Genomic DNA, 16,302 nt, shown 5'->3' with positions numbered 1-16,302 from the left:
CAGACAACAAAGGTAGGAAAAATGAATTTTATTTTTAGTTTAGTATAAAGTAGTATGGAAGCTGTGTTAATAAAGAAAATGGAAATAAGATGATATCTTTATTGGACTAATTTTAATACATTTTTGCTAATGTTTGGAGACCCAACCCTCCTTTCTCATGTCAGAACAGAATACCTTAATAGCAGTATACTGTCCTGACCTGAGGAAAGGGGTTTTGGCCTCTGAAAGCTAACTGGAAAATATATTTGATCCAATAAATTGGTATCATGTTTTCCATTTTTTTGTTTTGTGTGTATTTGTTAACGTATAGCATAGTGATTGAAACAGGGGCGTATCTGCGTGGAGTCACGGGGGCCTGGGCCCCCGTAGATTTGGCCCTGGACCCCCCCTGCCGACGACCCTCTCCACCACCCCTCCCGCCGCCGCCTATCTTTGCTATTGGTGGGGGACCCCAACCCCCGCCAGCCGAGGTCCTCTCTTCCATTGCAGCAAAGCTTCCTATTCTGAGTCTGACCCACTCTCTCTCTCTCTCTTTCTCAAATATGTCTCCCCTCCTGCGTTTTCCCTCATTTCCACTGCCCTCCCTCCACCTCTCCCAGACCGCTGCTGGCAGCTCTTTCCTCCCCTCCCCCAGGAAGTTGTGTCAGAAGGGGGTGGGATGGGTCAAAAGGAAAAGCCCAGTGCAGGCCCAGGTAGCGTTTCAATATGCTGCCACAGGGTGAAGACTTACTGCAAGACAAGTAACGAGGTAAACTGGGAGGGGAGGGGAGGGAAGAGCCGCCGGCGGTCTGGGAGGAACAGATGCCGGATTGGGCAGGCGGGGTAGGGAGCAGTCAATCACTATTCGCGATTAATTTTTAAAATTGCAGTTAATGATCTATGCCATCGTACCATTAATTGCGATTAAAGTGCAGCCTTAGTAAATACATCAGGATCAAATATACATGTTTTATACCACCTTCATATCACAAGCTATGAGTGCAGGTGCTGTACTTCTCAGTAGGAGAGGGAAGGACATCTTCAAGTTGAATTTAACCAACTTGAGAGTAAAATGTTAAAAACATTGTTGGATTGTCGGTTTAATCAGAAAAAGATACTGAATGTTATTGCTGGGCAGACCGAATGGACTGCTCAGGTATTCATGCCATCATATACTATGTTACTATGAGGGGCATTTTTGATATGACGTCTAAGTCCGACTTTGGATGTTTTGCATAAAATGTCCAAAATCCGAACAGGAAAGAAGGTAAGTTTCGAAAGAGAAAAGTTATCTCTTTTTTTTTTTTTTTTAAATACTGTTTCGAAAAAGGTTTTTTGCTTTGTACTTTATTATTATTATTTTTTTTAAACGTATTTGAAAAAACCCCCCATCCAAGTGGAAAATGTAGAACATCAAGTCAGTGGTTTGTAGGAGGGGCCAGAATCCCCACACATCCCAGGAGATCAATGGGGAACCCTAGGGGGCACAGTAGTGGACTTCACCATTGATCCACTGTAACAAATTGTATTTCCATCATTCACAATGTATTGTAAGCCACACTGAACCCGCAAATAGGTGGAAAAATGTGGGATACAAATGCAATAAATAAAATAATAAATAAAAATCCCTTATATTGTCTGCTGAGCCCCACAAAACCCACTACCCCCAACTGTACATCACTACAGCACTTATGTGTGAAGGAGGCATCTATATGTGGGTACAGTGGGTTTCTGGTGAGTTTTGGAGGGCTTACAGTTTTCACAAGTGTAACAGGTAGGGGGAGGTATGGGCTTGGGTCTACCTGTCTGAAGTGCACTGTAACCATCACTAGACTACTCCAGGGACCTGCATGCTGCTCTAATGAACGTAAGACCTGAGACTGGTAAGTAATGTTTTTAATCACATTTTTTGGGGGTGGGGAGTCAGTGACCACTGGGGGAGTAAGGGGAGGTCATCCCTAATTCCCTCTAGTGGTCATCTGGTCATTTAGGGTACCTTTTAGTGCCTTATTATAAAAACAGGTCTAGCTCAAAATGTATTAGTTTTAGTCCTGGACGTTTTTGTTTGTTCTATTATGGCTGAAAAACGTCCAAGTCTTAGGAATGCCCAAATCCCGCCCTCAACATGCCCCCTTGAGATTTGGATGCACTGTAGATGAACAAAATAGAAAAACATCTGAAAAACAGGTTTTGAATATACCGATTTGGACGTTTTTGTGAGAAAAAAATCCAAATGCTGTTTAATGCCACTTTTTAAGATGTTTTTCTCTTTTGCAAATGAGCCCCTACGTAAATACTATGAGACAAAAGAACTATGCAGTTAGTTATGTCTTTACTCACTTAACATTATTGTCAGTCTCCAGACAGCAGCATTTTTAATAGCGACTGTGGCAAAAGCAGATGTTCACAAGATATTCGTCACACAATACAAATGGTAAAATTATGTATAATCATACCTGATAATTTTCTTTCCATTAATCATAGCTGATCAATCCATAGACTGGTGGGTTGTGTCCATCTACCAGCAGGTGGAGATAGAGAGCAAACTTTTGCCTCCCTATATGTGGTCATGTGCTGCCGGAAACTCCTCAGTATGTCGATATCAAAGCTCCATCCGCAGGACTCAGCACTTAGAGAATTACACCCACGAAGGGACACTCTGCCCAGCTCACCACCGCCGAAACGGGGGAGGGGAATTAACCCAGCTCATCCCCACACAAGTGGGGGAGGGGAATCCGTCCAGCTCATCCCCGCGGAGCGGGGGAGGGACACCACACCCGCCGATGCGGGGGGATCTGGCTTATCCTGCAACCGCAACCGCGGGAGGAGCTGACTGACCCTAACACCGCCGAAGCGGGAGGGGTACAAAACTGCCCTACAGCCGCACGAAGCGGGAGGGAGTGCCGGCAGAATTTTAAGTCTCAATCCAGCCCCGTAAAACGGAGGGGAGAGGAATGCAGCAGCTCACTGTAACACAAACTCGTCTTAACTCTTGAAGAATCCAAGTGAAAAAACTTGAACACGAAGTCTTTCTGAAGTAACTGAAGACTGAACTTGAACCTGAAATGCAACCAGAATAAAAACAGTACAGATATCTGGGAGGGGCTATGGATTGATCAGCTATGATTAATGGAAAGAAAATTATCAGGTATGATTATACATAATTTTACCTTCCATATCATCAAGCTGATCAATCCATAGACTGGTGGGATGTACCGAAGCAGTACTCACCCAGGGCGGGACATAGAAATCCCTGACCGCAACACTGAAGCTCCAAACCGGGCCTCCGCCCGAGCAGCCACAGTCAAGCGGTAATGCTTGGAGAATGTATGGGCCGATGCCCAAGTTGCCGCCTTGCATATCTCTTCCAAGGAGACGGAACCGGCCTCTGCCATCGAGGCCGCCTGAGCTCTTGTGGAGTGAGCCTTCAACTGGATAGGCGGCACCTTCCCCGCGGCCACATAAGCCGCTGCAATGGCTTCCTTGACCCATCTTGCCACTGTAGGCTTAGCAGCCTGCAGACCCCTACGAGGACCTGCATACAGGACAAACAGATGATCCGATTTCCGGAAATCATTGGTCACTTCCAAGTATCTGATGATGACTCGTCTCACATCCAGATATTTAAGAGCAGAGTACTCCTCTGGGTAGTCCTCCCTACGAAAGGAAGGGAGACAGAGCTGCTGATTCACATGGAAGCGAGAAACAATCTTGGGCAGAAAGGAAGGCACTGTGCGAATAGTCACTCCTGCCTCAGTGAACTGCAGAAAAGGCTCTCGACATGAGAGCGCCTGGAGCTCGGAAACTCTTCTGGCTGAAGTGATAGCCACCAAAAAGACTGCTTTCAACGTCAGGTCTTTCGGAGATGCCCTTGACAAGGGTTCAAACGGCGGCTTCTGCAATGCTCTTAGCACCAGGTTGAGATTCCACGCAGGCACCACTGAGTGCAGAGGAGGGCGCAGGTGATTAACTCCCTTGAGAAAGCGCACCACATCTGGCTGCGAAGCCAGGGAAGCACCCTTCAGGCGGCCCCTGAAGCAAGCCAGAGCCGCTACCTGGACTTTAAGGGAACTGAGCGACAGGCCTTTGTCCAGACCTTCTTGCAGGAACGCCAACACTGAAGAAATTGGAGCAGTGAAAGGAGAAAGTGAGCCTGCTTCACACCACGCTGCAAAGATACGCCAAACCCTGGCGTAAGCAGTAGAAGTAGAGCGCTTCCTCGCTCTCAGCATAGTGGCGATGACCTTGTCTGAGAAGCCCTTCTTCCTCAGACGCTGCCGCTCAATAGCCAGGCCGTAAGACCAAAGGGGGAGGGATCCTCCATCACCACGGGACCCTGATGTAACAGGCCCTGCTCCACTGGCAGCCGCAGAGGATCGTCGACTGAGAGCCTGATCAAGTCCGCATACCAGGGACGTCTGGGCCAATCCGGACCCACCAGGATTACCCTGCCGGGATGCTTTGCCACCCGGTCTAGCACCCTGCCCAACATGGGCCAGGGCGGGAACACATAGAGAAGCTCTTGTGTCGGCCACTGTTGGAGAAGAGCATCTACTCCCAGGGATCGAGGGTCCCGTCCTCTGCTGAAAAAGCGCGGCACTTGGCAATTGGCCGATGACGCCATCAGATCTAGGCTCGGCTGGCCCCAGCGCTTCGTGATGTCCAAGAACGCCTGAGCAGATAGCTGCCACTCTCCGGGCTCCAAGGTATGGCGACTGAGAAAGTCCGCCTTGACATTCATGACTCCGGCAATGTGGGCCGCTGACAGCTGTTCCAGGTTCGCTTCTGCCCACTGGCATAGACTCATAGCCTCCTTGGCTAGAGGGGCGCTCTTGGTACCTCCCTGGCGGTTGACATAGGCCACAGCCGTGGCATTGTCCGACAGGACCCGTACAGGCTTCAACACCAGTACCGGGATGAACTCCAAAAGCGCCAACCGAATGGCTCTGAGTTCCAGGAGGTTGATAGACCACTTTGCCTCTGCAGGAGACCAGAGCCCCTGCGCTGTCCTTCCCAAACAGTGGGCTCCCCAGCCCGACAAAGAGGCGTCCGTCGTGACGACAATCCACTCTGGGGTCACCAGAGGCATTCCCGCAGACAACTTGTCTGTCTGCATCCACCAGCTCAGCGCCTTGCGCACTGCTGGATCCAAGGGAAGGCGCACAGCATAATCCTCCGACATCGGAGTCCAGCGCTGCAGCAGAGAGTGTTGAAGTGGTCTCATATGAGCCCTGGCCCAGGGCACTACTTCCATCGTGGCCGCCATAGAGCCCAACAGCTGCACATAGTCCCAAGCCCGAAGAGGAGAGGCTACTAGGAACTGGTCCACCTGAGCCTGAAGTTTGACAATCCGATTGTCTGGCAGGAACACTCTGCCCACTTGGGTGTCGAATCGAACTCCCAGATACTCCAGGGACTGAGTCGGGCGCAGCTGGCTCTTCTCCCAGTTGATGATCCATCCCAGGGAGCTCAAAAGAGCAACTACCCGGTCCACAGCTTTGCCGCACTCTGCATAAGAGGGGGCTCGGATCAACCAGTCGTCCAGATAAGGATGGACTTGTACTCCTTCCTTTCGCAGGAAGGCCGCTATGACCACCATTACTTTGGAAAAGGTCCGCGGAGCAGTAGCCAACCCGAAAGGGAGGGCTCTGAACTGGAAGTGTCGGCCCAGGACTGCAAAACGCAGAAAGCGTTGATGAGGAGGCCAGATGGGAATATGCAAGTATGCTTCCTTGATGTCCAAGGATGCCAGGTACTCCCCTGCCTTCACTGCCGCTATAACAGAGCGGAGAGTCTCCATGCGAAAGTGCCGCACTTTCAAGGCCCGATTGACCCCTTTGAGGTCGAGGATAGGCCGGACAGAACCTCCTTTCTTTGGTACCACAAAGTAAATGGAGTAACGCCCCTTGCCAAGCTGACTTTCTGGCACCGGAACGACCGCACCCAGGCGGATCAGATTGTCCAAAGTCTGCTGCACTGCCACAGCTTTGACCGGAGACTTGCAGGGAGAGAGTACAAACCCGTCTCTTAAGGGTCGGCAGAACTCTAGCTTGTAGCCGTCTCTGATGACTTCCAGCACCCAAGCGTCTGAAGTTATTGTGGTCCACTCGCCCAGAAACGAGGACAGCCGTCCTCCAATCTGCACTGGGGCGTGGACCAAGACCCCGTCATTGGGTACGAGACCCTGGGGGAGGACCGGAGGGAGCACCTCCGGGACGGCGGTCTCTGCGAAAGGAATGCTGCTTGGGGGAGAAATTCCTCTTAAAGGAAGAGGGGGCAGAAGAACCCGACCTGCCCGGGCGGTACCGACGGGCTTCCTGAAACCGTCCTCTGGAGGTACCGGGACGAGCACTAGCCCGAGCCCTGACCTCTGGTAACTTCTTGCCCTTAGACGTGCCGAGATCGGTCACGATTTTGTCCAGCTCGACCCCAAGGAGCAGCTTGCCATTAAAAGGCAATCTAGCCAGGCGGGATTTAGAGGCGTGGTCAGCAGACCAATGTTTCAGCCAGAGCCACCGCCGCGCAGAGACTGTCTGAGCCATGCCTTTAGCTGAGGCTCTCAAGACATCATACAGCAAGTCTGCCAAATAGGCTAAGCCCGATTCCAGGGCCGGCCAATCAGCCCTCAAGGAATGATCCGAGGGGGAAGCCCGCTGCACCATAGTCAGGCACGCCCTGGCCACATAGGAGCCGCAAACTGAGGCCTGCAAACTTAAAGCAGCCGCCTCAAAGGACGACCTTAAGGCCGCCTCCAATCTTCTGTCTTGGGCGTCCTTTAGGGCCGTGCCACCTTCCACCGGCAACGCCGTTTTCTTAGTCACCGCAGTGATTAAAGAATCCACGGTAGGCCACAGATAGGCCTCACGCTCACTCACAGCCAAAGGATAGAGGCGGGACATAGCCCTAGCCACTTTAAGGCTCGCTTCTGGGGCATCCCATTGAGCCGAAATTAAGGTGTGCATGGCATCATGCACGTGGAAGGTTCTAGGCGGGCGCTTCGTCCCCAGCATAATGGCAGAGCCAACAGGGGCTGAGGGAGAGACGTCCTCCGGAGAGGAAATCTTCAAAGTGTCCATGGCCTGTAACAACAGGTTGGGCAAATCCTCTGGGCTAAAAAGCCGCGCTGCAGAGGGGTCATCCGCTCCAACCGAGCGGGGATCCGTCTCCTCCAAGGAATCCGCAAAGGACCGTTGGGAGACCTCAGACACGCTGCCCTCATCTACATCGGAGGAGACAAATTCCTCCAAGGCCTGGGAATCAACCCGAGGGCGTTTGCCTCTGGGAACCTCAACCTCTTTACCAGAAGAGGGAGCAGGGGCAGCGTTGTGCATGAGGAAGGCCTGATGCAGCAGCAAAACAAACTCGGGGGAGAAACCCCCCAGACTGTGCACTTCCGCAGCCTGGGCAACAGCCCTAGACGCACTCTCAACCGGCGCTCGAAATAGCGGGGGAGAGACATGCTGCGCATCCAAAATGGCGTCCGGCGCGAAACTCCGCGAAGGAGCCGCGCGGAAAGAACGGCTCTTAACATTAGCCGGTTTTGTGCCGTCGCCCAAATTAAGGGCGTTCATGGCATTAATGTCTCCAACCTCAAGGGCGGCCCCCGAAGAAGCCGTCCGAGCCGCGTGGCCGGCCAAGATGGCGGAGGCGAGGAGCGGGGGATGGGCGTTTATGGCGGGAAAAACCGCCACGCCGGAGGAAGAACCGGGACATTCATCGGTCACTAAACTGTCACCCATCAAGGGCGAATCAGGCTGTAAAACCCCCGCATCCCCTCTAGAAGCGCTCCAGCGATCCGGGGAGCGACCCTTTGCGCCCTCGCCCTCCGACGCCATATGCCACGAGGAGAAGAATCGGGGAACCCCCTGCCCGCTATAAAAAGGTAAAATTACCTGCTTGCCGCTCCGAGCTGTAACGAACTGGTGTCCCAGTGAGTAGCTGCAATGAACGTCAAAATAAACGTCAAAATAAACGCCTTTAAAGACGTTTAAAATTTTTTTTTTTTTTTTTTTTTTAAACGGAGCCAGCGGGAGGGGGGAGAAAAGGAGGGACCTGGCACCACCAGGTTTGCACTTGCTCAAAAGAGCCCTCAACCCCAGGCCTCAACAAAACCTAAGGATTAGGCTTGGAGGCCTAGCCAGAGCTGCTGCTGTGTGTGACCACCACCTGCTGAGATAGAGAACATACTGAGGAGTTTCCGGCAGCACATGACCACATATAGGGAGGCAAAAGTTTGCTCTCTATCTCCACCTGCTGGTAGATGGACACAACCCACCAGTCTATGGATTGATCAGCTTGATGATATGGAATGTTATAATAAACAAGATATTTAGAGTAGCAAAAAGAAAAGGAGTTTTTTTTTTAATTCAGGTTTGATCCTTTCTTGGCAATTATACTATAATTGCATCCCTGGGGTCTGGCGATAGCAGGCAGTTTAACACCTCAATACTGTACGCGTTCTTAATCTCAGCTAAATGGTCAACAAGGGATTGCTCTCAGCTCATGCTAGACCCTGCAGTTAGATTTTAGACAAAAGGAGGGAAAGGGAAATGAGACTTGATATACCGCCTTTCTGTGATTTTTGCAACTACATTCAAAGCAGTTTACATAGTATATTCAAGTACTTATTTTGTACCAGGGGCAATGGAGGGTTAAGTAACTTGCCCAGAGTCACAAGGAGCTGCAGTGGGAATCAAACTCAGTTCCCCAGGATCAAAGTCCACTGCACTAACCACTGGGCTACGGTCATCGGAGACTAAAAAGAATTCACTTTGCACACAGACACTCATTCATCTGAACAAGCATGTGCCTTTTACTTGTTTCTAGCAGCACTGAAACTGTGACAAACTAGGGGCCCTGTTTACTAAACCGTGCTAGTTCTTTTAACGAGAGTTAACTGGGTACGTGACTACAATATCCCTATAGGCTCCTATACGGCTAGTGCACACGCTAATTGTAGATGTATTAAAAACACTAACGCTTCTTAGTAAACAGGGCTCTAGATCACAAGATTTATTTATTATTTATTTTTCTTACATTTGTACCCCGTGCTTTCCCACTCATAGCAGGTTCAATGCGGCTTACGTATTATATACAGGTACTTATTTGTACCTGGGGCAATGGAGGGTTAAGTGACTTGCCCAGAGTCACAAGGAGCTGCCTGTGCCTGCAGTGGGAATCGAACCCAGTTCCCCAGGACCAAAGTCCACCACTCTAACCACTAGGCCACTCCTCCACTCCTGACAATACTATCACTGACTGAACATGAAAGAAAATGAGGAGGCATTCAATCAGATCCTTTTATGTTCCTGTTTTTTTAGAAGGCATTTTAGATAAGAGGAAAATATAGGATATATATGTATAACTCTTTACTAATAAAACAATTAACCAAGTCTTTAAGGCATAGGGTCTGTCATTTATCCAATCTTATCCACACAAATAGGTGCTACATATCAGCCTTTTCTGGATTCTAGATTTTATTATGTGCATTTTTCCTAATTTGAGGTCAAGGTGAGTTAAACAGTCAAGTACAGTTGATTATGTAACTCACCTTCGGCAAGGAACTAATTTGTAACTGAGGCAATCAAGGATGAAGTAAAATCTCTAGAACCACAAGGTGTGTCAGTGGGATTTGGAGCCTGATTTCCTTGTTCTTTGCCTGCTGTTCTAACCACTAGGCTACACCTCATTCCCTGGGAAGCACTATTAGTTTTAGGGATTACAGCCTTAAAGCATCAGACAAATAAAATGAGTCACCCCCTCGGGTCTCTGCTCACCTTGAGCGTCTGACAGTTCTGTAGGCACTGGGAAGTGAATGCTTTGCTTTTGGGTGGGATCGTGACTTGGTCTTGGAAGCAGAACGATGCTTTGAAGGTGATCGAGACCGTGATCTTTTTTTATGTTTCTTCTTTTTCTTTTCTTTTTCTTCTTCTCGTGGAGGTTCCTTACTTTTGCTTGAAGGACTTTCAACTGGTTTGATGATATCAGAAGGGGGTAAAATGTCTTCAAAGGTATATGTCATGCTGTTTACAGCCTAAGAAGAAAAACAAGATTGTTGACTAACTAGAAACTGTATTTTAAATATGGACATATTCAATATTTAATACAAAGAAATTGATTTGATCTATATGGCATAAGCCCTTCATGTAAATAGTATTCCTTAGCTCTTTCCTCAAACACTTTTACTAGATTTACAGGACAGCACAAACTGGAGATATATTGTAGGTATGCACATAAAAGAAGGGATGCATAAAAAGGAGGTTTACAAAAGTTCACAGTACAAGGTCTGTATAGTACAGTCATATATACTCAGTTTTAAAACATATTACAGACACTGCTTTAAGCAAGGCCATTCAAGATATAAGAATTCTTTATAGTCTTCCAACGCACAATGCACCTGTGTTGTAGCTTACAATATCTGAGCTACCAAGGATGCTGCTAAGAACAATGAAAACTATTAGCTAATCATTACATTTTCAATAGAGAGGAAGTGTCATTTTGCAAGGGGTGCAGTACCAGAGGTCAAAGGTTACTTTCAGTTTGGTCTTCCTACCTACCTGCTATCTTTATAGTATGCCTTAACAACATAAGATTAAAAACTGATTTTGAGACATGCCTCTATTCCATGTTTCTCAAATTGAATTCAGCTTAATATGAATCATTCCTTATTAAAGTGCTTACCAGGATCCTTTTAATAAAAGAACTCCAACTGAAGACACACTTCAGAGCCAGTGTTAACTGCTCAAATGTAGCAAGTTTAAAGGTAGAAGATTTGATGCATTTATGTTTTCTTTCAAGTACACTAGCCATGCAATCGTGATTTCAAAGGCTGTCCCAGCAAGACAAAAGACAAGAAAAGAGAAGTAAAAGTGGCACAAGAAAAAAAAAAGAAAAATACAAAATAAATAGTAACTAAGAATAAAACCAATAATTAAGAGTCAGAAAAAGTAGGTAGATATTGAAGGGGTTTCCCATCTGTTTAAAACTGTCAGCAGAAAATTTATACCCCAGACTGCCCTCCCTCATCCCTGACGACACACCAGGTCCATCCTTCATCACATGGCCTTGCAGGAGTGGCCACTGGAGTTTACTTTTTCATTGCAATGGTCCATAGGTACTTGCTTTCTCTGCTTGTTGGTTAGCCACTGCATTTTCTAGGCCCTTGGAAAAAAGTGCTCTGGACTTTCCTGTAAACTCAGCTGCTGCAAACAAATGAGCACAGCCACTTCCAATAAGAGACAAAAGTGCTTACCGGCTTCCTAACACATATACTGTTTCATGCTAGCATAAATCTGTGCTTGCAAAACATTGATGCCTGCTAACTAAATGATTCACCATGGCAAAAGGTCACAGCATAATCCATTCAAGAGCAATACTTTTAACTGGAATTAATTAAAGGGAAGGGAAAGGGAAATGGGACTTACGTACCGCCTTTCTGAGATTTTTGCAACTACAAAAAAACATTCAAAGCAGCTTACATATATTCAGGTACTTATTTTTGTACCAGGGGCAATGGAGGTTACTTGCCCAGAGTCACACAAGGAGCTGCAGTGGGAATCGAACTCAGTTCCCCAGGAACAAAGTCCACTGCACTAACCACTAGGCTACTCCTCCACTCAAACACTAATCACCTCCCAAATACTTAACATGTTCAATTTAATCTGGAGCCTAAGAAACTGTTATCCTCCGATTTCTTTCAAGGCGGAATTCAACAGGTTTCTTAAGTCTATCCCTTATTTCATATGTTCTCAGCCCTCAACCCTGCTGATCCAAGACAACTGCAAACATCAGTCATCCGTCTGTAATTTCCAGGCTGCCTAGACTGACACTTTTCCCATCTGAAACATGGCAGCTCTGCAGTGACAGGAGAAACAAATCCATTAAAACCTAAAATATACAAGTCAGAAATTGCTAATCCACTTTCACTTGCCTCTTTCCAAATGCCATCTTAACAGGTTATTTGAACACTTTTTGACATCTTATTCAGAACTTTCAATCCATAAACTACACTTCTATTTTCCCCTCAATAGGTTTGCCAGGAGTTAATCATCATTATTGCAACCCATAGTCCTTATAGACCATTGGAGCCAGTAGTGGGAGCCATCCTTCTTGCCCAAGTTCCTTTCTTGTCCTCAGCAATGTGGTCAACAAAGGCAGCAAAGATTCACACCAAAGAGTCATCAAACACAGGTCCATATCACAACAAAGATGCTGAAAACAAATTCTTAACTACTAATCACTCAACGTGGCCAGGGTGAGACAAATTATGAACAAATGGATCTTTTCTACAAATCAATATGGCAAAAGTTGAACAAGAATTGTTCAACCAATCTTGAAATATAGGACATGCAAAGATTTAAAATAACTCCGCCTTGACGCAGAAGTACAAAAGATATGAGAAATCATCTATACATTTGAGTGTCCTCTACAGTACATTTAAAATTGAGAGGAGAGTTCTTGCTCAACTTTTGCCATATTGATTGGTAGAAAAAAAAATCCATTTGTACCTCATTATTTGTTTCACCCCTGATATAGAAACTTGGCCATGTTAGGTGATTTGTACTTATGAATTAATAAATCTTATGACTTTGTCTTCTTCACTTTGGCTGTCCAGTCCAATCTACTCCGGGATATCATCCAGCCATCTTTTTTTTTTCAATCTTCCTCTACTCCTCACTCCTTCAGCTTTTCCAAGCATCACAGTTTTTTTTATCAATCTGTTGTCTTCCATCCTACAGATGTGTCCAAACCGCTAGTTTCCTTGCTTTGATCTTGTCCATAACTGTTACTTTCCTATCCAAATCCTCCTGGATCTCAAAACCTATTCTTATTTTCCTGTAACACTTCATTTCAAATGCATTCAACTTCACTTATTTTCTTCTTTGAGTTCAAAGATTTGCATGCATATAGCAATGTAGACTTCACACATGCATCCAGGATTCAGAGTTTGGTTATTGTATTAATGTTCTTACTCTTTCATATCAAGGTCAGGCTCACAAAAGAACTACTCGCTATTCCAATCCTCCTTCATATTGCCTTGCTACAATCATTACTTTTGGTTATCATGTTTCCCAGTATAAGTCTTCACCAGTTTCATATACTTGCCAATTGTATTTGCAAGTGGTTTTCCCATTCTGCTAACAGATCTATATTGGAGGGACAATCTGTGGATTGTGGGCTTACCTGAAACGCTACCAGACCGGATATTGGGCACTCTATTGAAGCGATGGTTGTGCTCAGAATTTGCTCTGACAGTATTGGCCCTCCATGTTTGGAACAGGTCCACAGGGTGGGCCGCTTACAGGATGCTGGCAACCGACTGCTCTTGGTGTTGGTGAAAGTGCACAATCATATTCAAAAAGCTGCAAATAGGTGGGAAAATGTGGGATACAAATGTAACAAATAAATAAATAGTGTTACGAAGCTTTTGCCAGAAACGTGACTCTTTGCAATATGAAGGGGTCCCAGTGCGCGTTTTTCAAGATTACTCTGCAGCACTACAGGAGCGCCTGCACTGCTTCTCGCCTATCTGCACAGAACTGTGTGCCTTAAAAGCTCATTTTATGCTTCTTTACCCGACTCTGCTAAAAGTGTATCACCATGGACAGTGGTGCAGCTCTGAAACACCTCAAGCTGCATAGGAGTGCTTAAAAGACCTTAAAGACTCTGCTGATCCTAAACTGTAAAGCTGATGTTTTTTCTTCTTCTATTCAGCTTTTAAGCTTGTGCTTTTTTGTTTCGTTAGCTATGGTGGGATACTTGTGTTTTTTGGGGGACACTGAACCATGGTGATGTAATGTTCATAGAGCGCTGGGGTGCAGGACCCTGAACAGCTTTAGTGGTTTCTCCAGATTTCACCGCATACTTATGTAGTGGAACGCTTATGGGAACATAGAGGGAGGGATGCTAGAGTACGATTTTAGAGGGGGGAGGGGGGAGGGGTTGGGGCATGGGTACACTGTATGAGTGGGAGGGACAGAGGTGGGCTGGTTGGCTGTGTGTTTTCATGATGTGCGTGGGGGATAAGGAGCTGCTTGTTGTGTTACTGGTACATTATTTTGTTCCCAGGTGAGTCTGGGCACCCTGGTAGCGTTTGTTACATAGTAACATAGTAAATGAAGGCAGATAAAGACCTGAACAGTCCATCCAGTCTGCCCAACAGTCAAATTCATTATCAATTCATGATTAAATCAACAGTGAATGTGATATTGTTGATTTAATCATGAATTGATAACGAATTCATGGGACATAGACCGTAGAAGACCACCCGGTTCTGTCCTTATTTTTCAACTATTGGAGTTGATGTCAAAGCCCACTCCAGCCTATCCAAATCAGTCTTATTATTTGCAGGACCCAGATCGTAAAAGTCTGCCCAGCACCGTCCTCAATTCCAGCTAGTGAAATTGCCATTGAAGCCCTTTCCAGCCTATCGTAAACTGGATTGCATATACAGACACAAACTTACAAAGTCTGTCTGACACTGGCCTTAGTTTTTCACAGCCTGAGTAGCTGTCCAAGCATCACTCACACATCCAGCCCCTGCAGCTATTTAAGTTTTTTTTTTTTAAATTTATTTTTGTTTTCTATTTTCTAAATAGAGTTCCTCTGTATTCATCCCACACCTTTTCGAATGTGTCTTTGTCTCTACCACCTCCCTTGGAAGGGCATTCCAGGCATCAACCACCCTCTCCATGAAAAAGTATTTCCTGACATTACTCCTAAGTCTACCACCCTGCAACCTCAGCTAATATCCTCTAGTTTTACCACTTCCCCTTCTCAGGAAGAGATTTGTTTATTTATTAATACCTTTCCAGTATTTAAATGTCTGTATCATATTTCCCCTGTTCCTTCTTTCCTCTAGGCTATATTTATTCAGGTCTTCCTGTCTCTTCTTGTAAATCTGATGGTGTAGTCCCATATCATTTTTGTCGCCTTCCTTTGGACTGATTCTATTCTTTTTATATCCTTAGCAAAATATGGCCTCCAAAACTGAACACAATACTCCAGGTGGGGGGCCTCACCAGCGACTTGTACAGGGGCATCGACACCTCTTTTCTTCTGCTGGTTACGCCTCTCTCTCGATGCAGCCTAGCATCCTTTTGGATAAGGCCACTGCTTTGTCACACTATTTTTTTCACTTTAAGATCTTCGGACACCATCACCCCAAGGTCCCCCTCCTCATCTGTGCATATAGCCTTTCACTTCCTAGGACATACAACTTCTTTGGGTTTCCACTCCCCAAATGCATTACTTTGCATTAAATTTTAATTGCCAAACATTAAGACCATTCTTCTAACTTGTGCAGATCCCTTTTCATGTTTTCCATTCCCTCCGGGGTATCCACTCTGTTACAAATCTTGGTATCATCTGCAAAAAGAAGAATCAAACCTTACCTTCTAATCCTCTGGCAAGGTCACTCACAAATTTATTGAACAGAATAGACCCCAGCTCCGATCCCTGCTACTCACCTTTCCTTCCTCTGAATGAATTCCATTGACCACAACCCTCTGGTGTATGTCCATAAACCAGTTTGTAATCCAATTCACCACTTGAGGCATATTTTCAAAGCACTTTGGGAGGCTAAGTTCCATAGGTTTCTATGGAACTTTGGGAGGCTATGGGACTTATGAATGTGCCATATCTGACTGTGGCTTGTATCATGAGACACATCAATGATTGGTATAGGGGTAAGGGTGACTTTTCTGTACCTATTTTAGAAATTAACATATTCAAACATTCATTTTAGTTGGCAGCATTACACTATGCCAGGCTGCATGGCTCCATTTTTGCACTGCAATATGTTTGTGCGAACAGCACAGGCTGCTGGATTTGTAGAAGGCATCACTTCTCTGTGGCAGCAACATCTTATCTTGCCTTAAGTCACAACCCAGACTTTCCCCCGGTCATGGATTCAGCAGCTTTTTGCATGCTTGAGAACATTAGGTGTACAGTATTTACTGCAATTGCTTAATAAGGATGGGAGCATGCAATCTTTTGAGGATCTCTGTGACAAGTATTCTTTACCACTCACGGATCATTTTGCATACATTCAACTGGAACATTATGTACGGGGCTTGCCTTGGACAGATTTATGCGAGAATGCACAAGAGACTTTGAATGAAGCCCTTATTCTTAGATTCCAAAATAGAGTACCCTTGGCCTATCATTATAAATACTTGCAATACACTACAGAGGACTTGGATTATGCTCGGTTGGCAAAGAAGTAGTCTGATGATTTACTGGTGACTATTACATTCCAACAACTCCAAGATTCCTCGTTGGCAGTGTACCCATATACATTTAATGCCTTATTGTGGGAATTAC

At 46.1% G+C, this 16,302-nt stretch overlaps 1 protein-coding gene across 7 annotated transcripts in view; it reads right to left on the bottom strand.

The window, feature by feature from the left end:
- The window catches only part of SFSWAP (splicing factor SWAP), a 285,802-nt gene that overhangs the window by 44,724 nt on the left and 224,776 nt on the right, over nucleotides 1–16,302 (bottom strand). For all 7 annotated transcript variants that reach the window (XM_030217824.1, XM_030217828.1, XM_030217825.1 and 4 more), the window contains one exon: nucleotides 9,756–10,012. In XM_030217824.1, coding sequence (XP_030073684.1) covers nucleotides 9,756–10,012 — 257 coding nt within the window. The remainder of the gene's footprint in view (nucleotides 1–9,755; nucleotides 10,013–16,302) is intronic.

Source organism: Microcaecilia unicolor, chromosome 11 (genome assembly GCF_901765095.1).
Source record: "Microcaecilia unicolor chromosome 11, aMicUni1.1, whole genome shotgun sequence".
NCBI classification, from domain to species: domain Eukaryota; kingdom Metazoa; phylum Chordata; class Amphibia; order Gymnophiona; family Siphonopidae; genus Microcaecilia; species Microcaecilia unicolor.
This window is presented reverse-complemented; position numbering and strand designations above follow the sequence as displayed.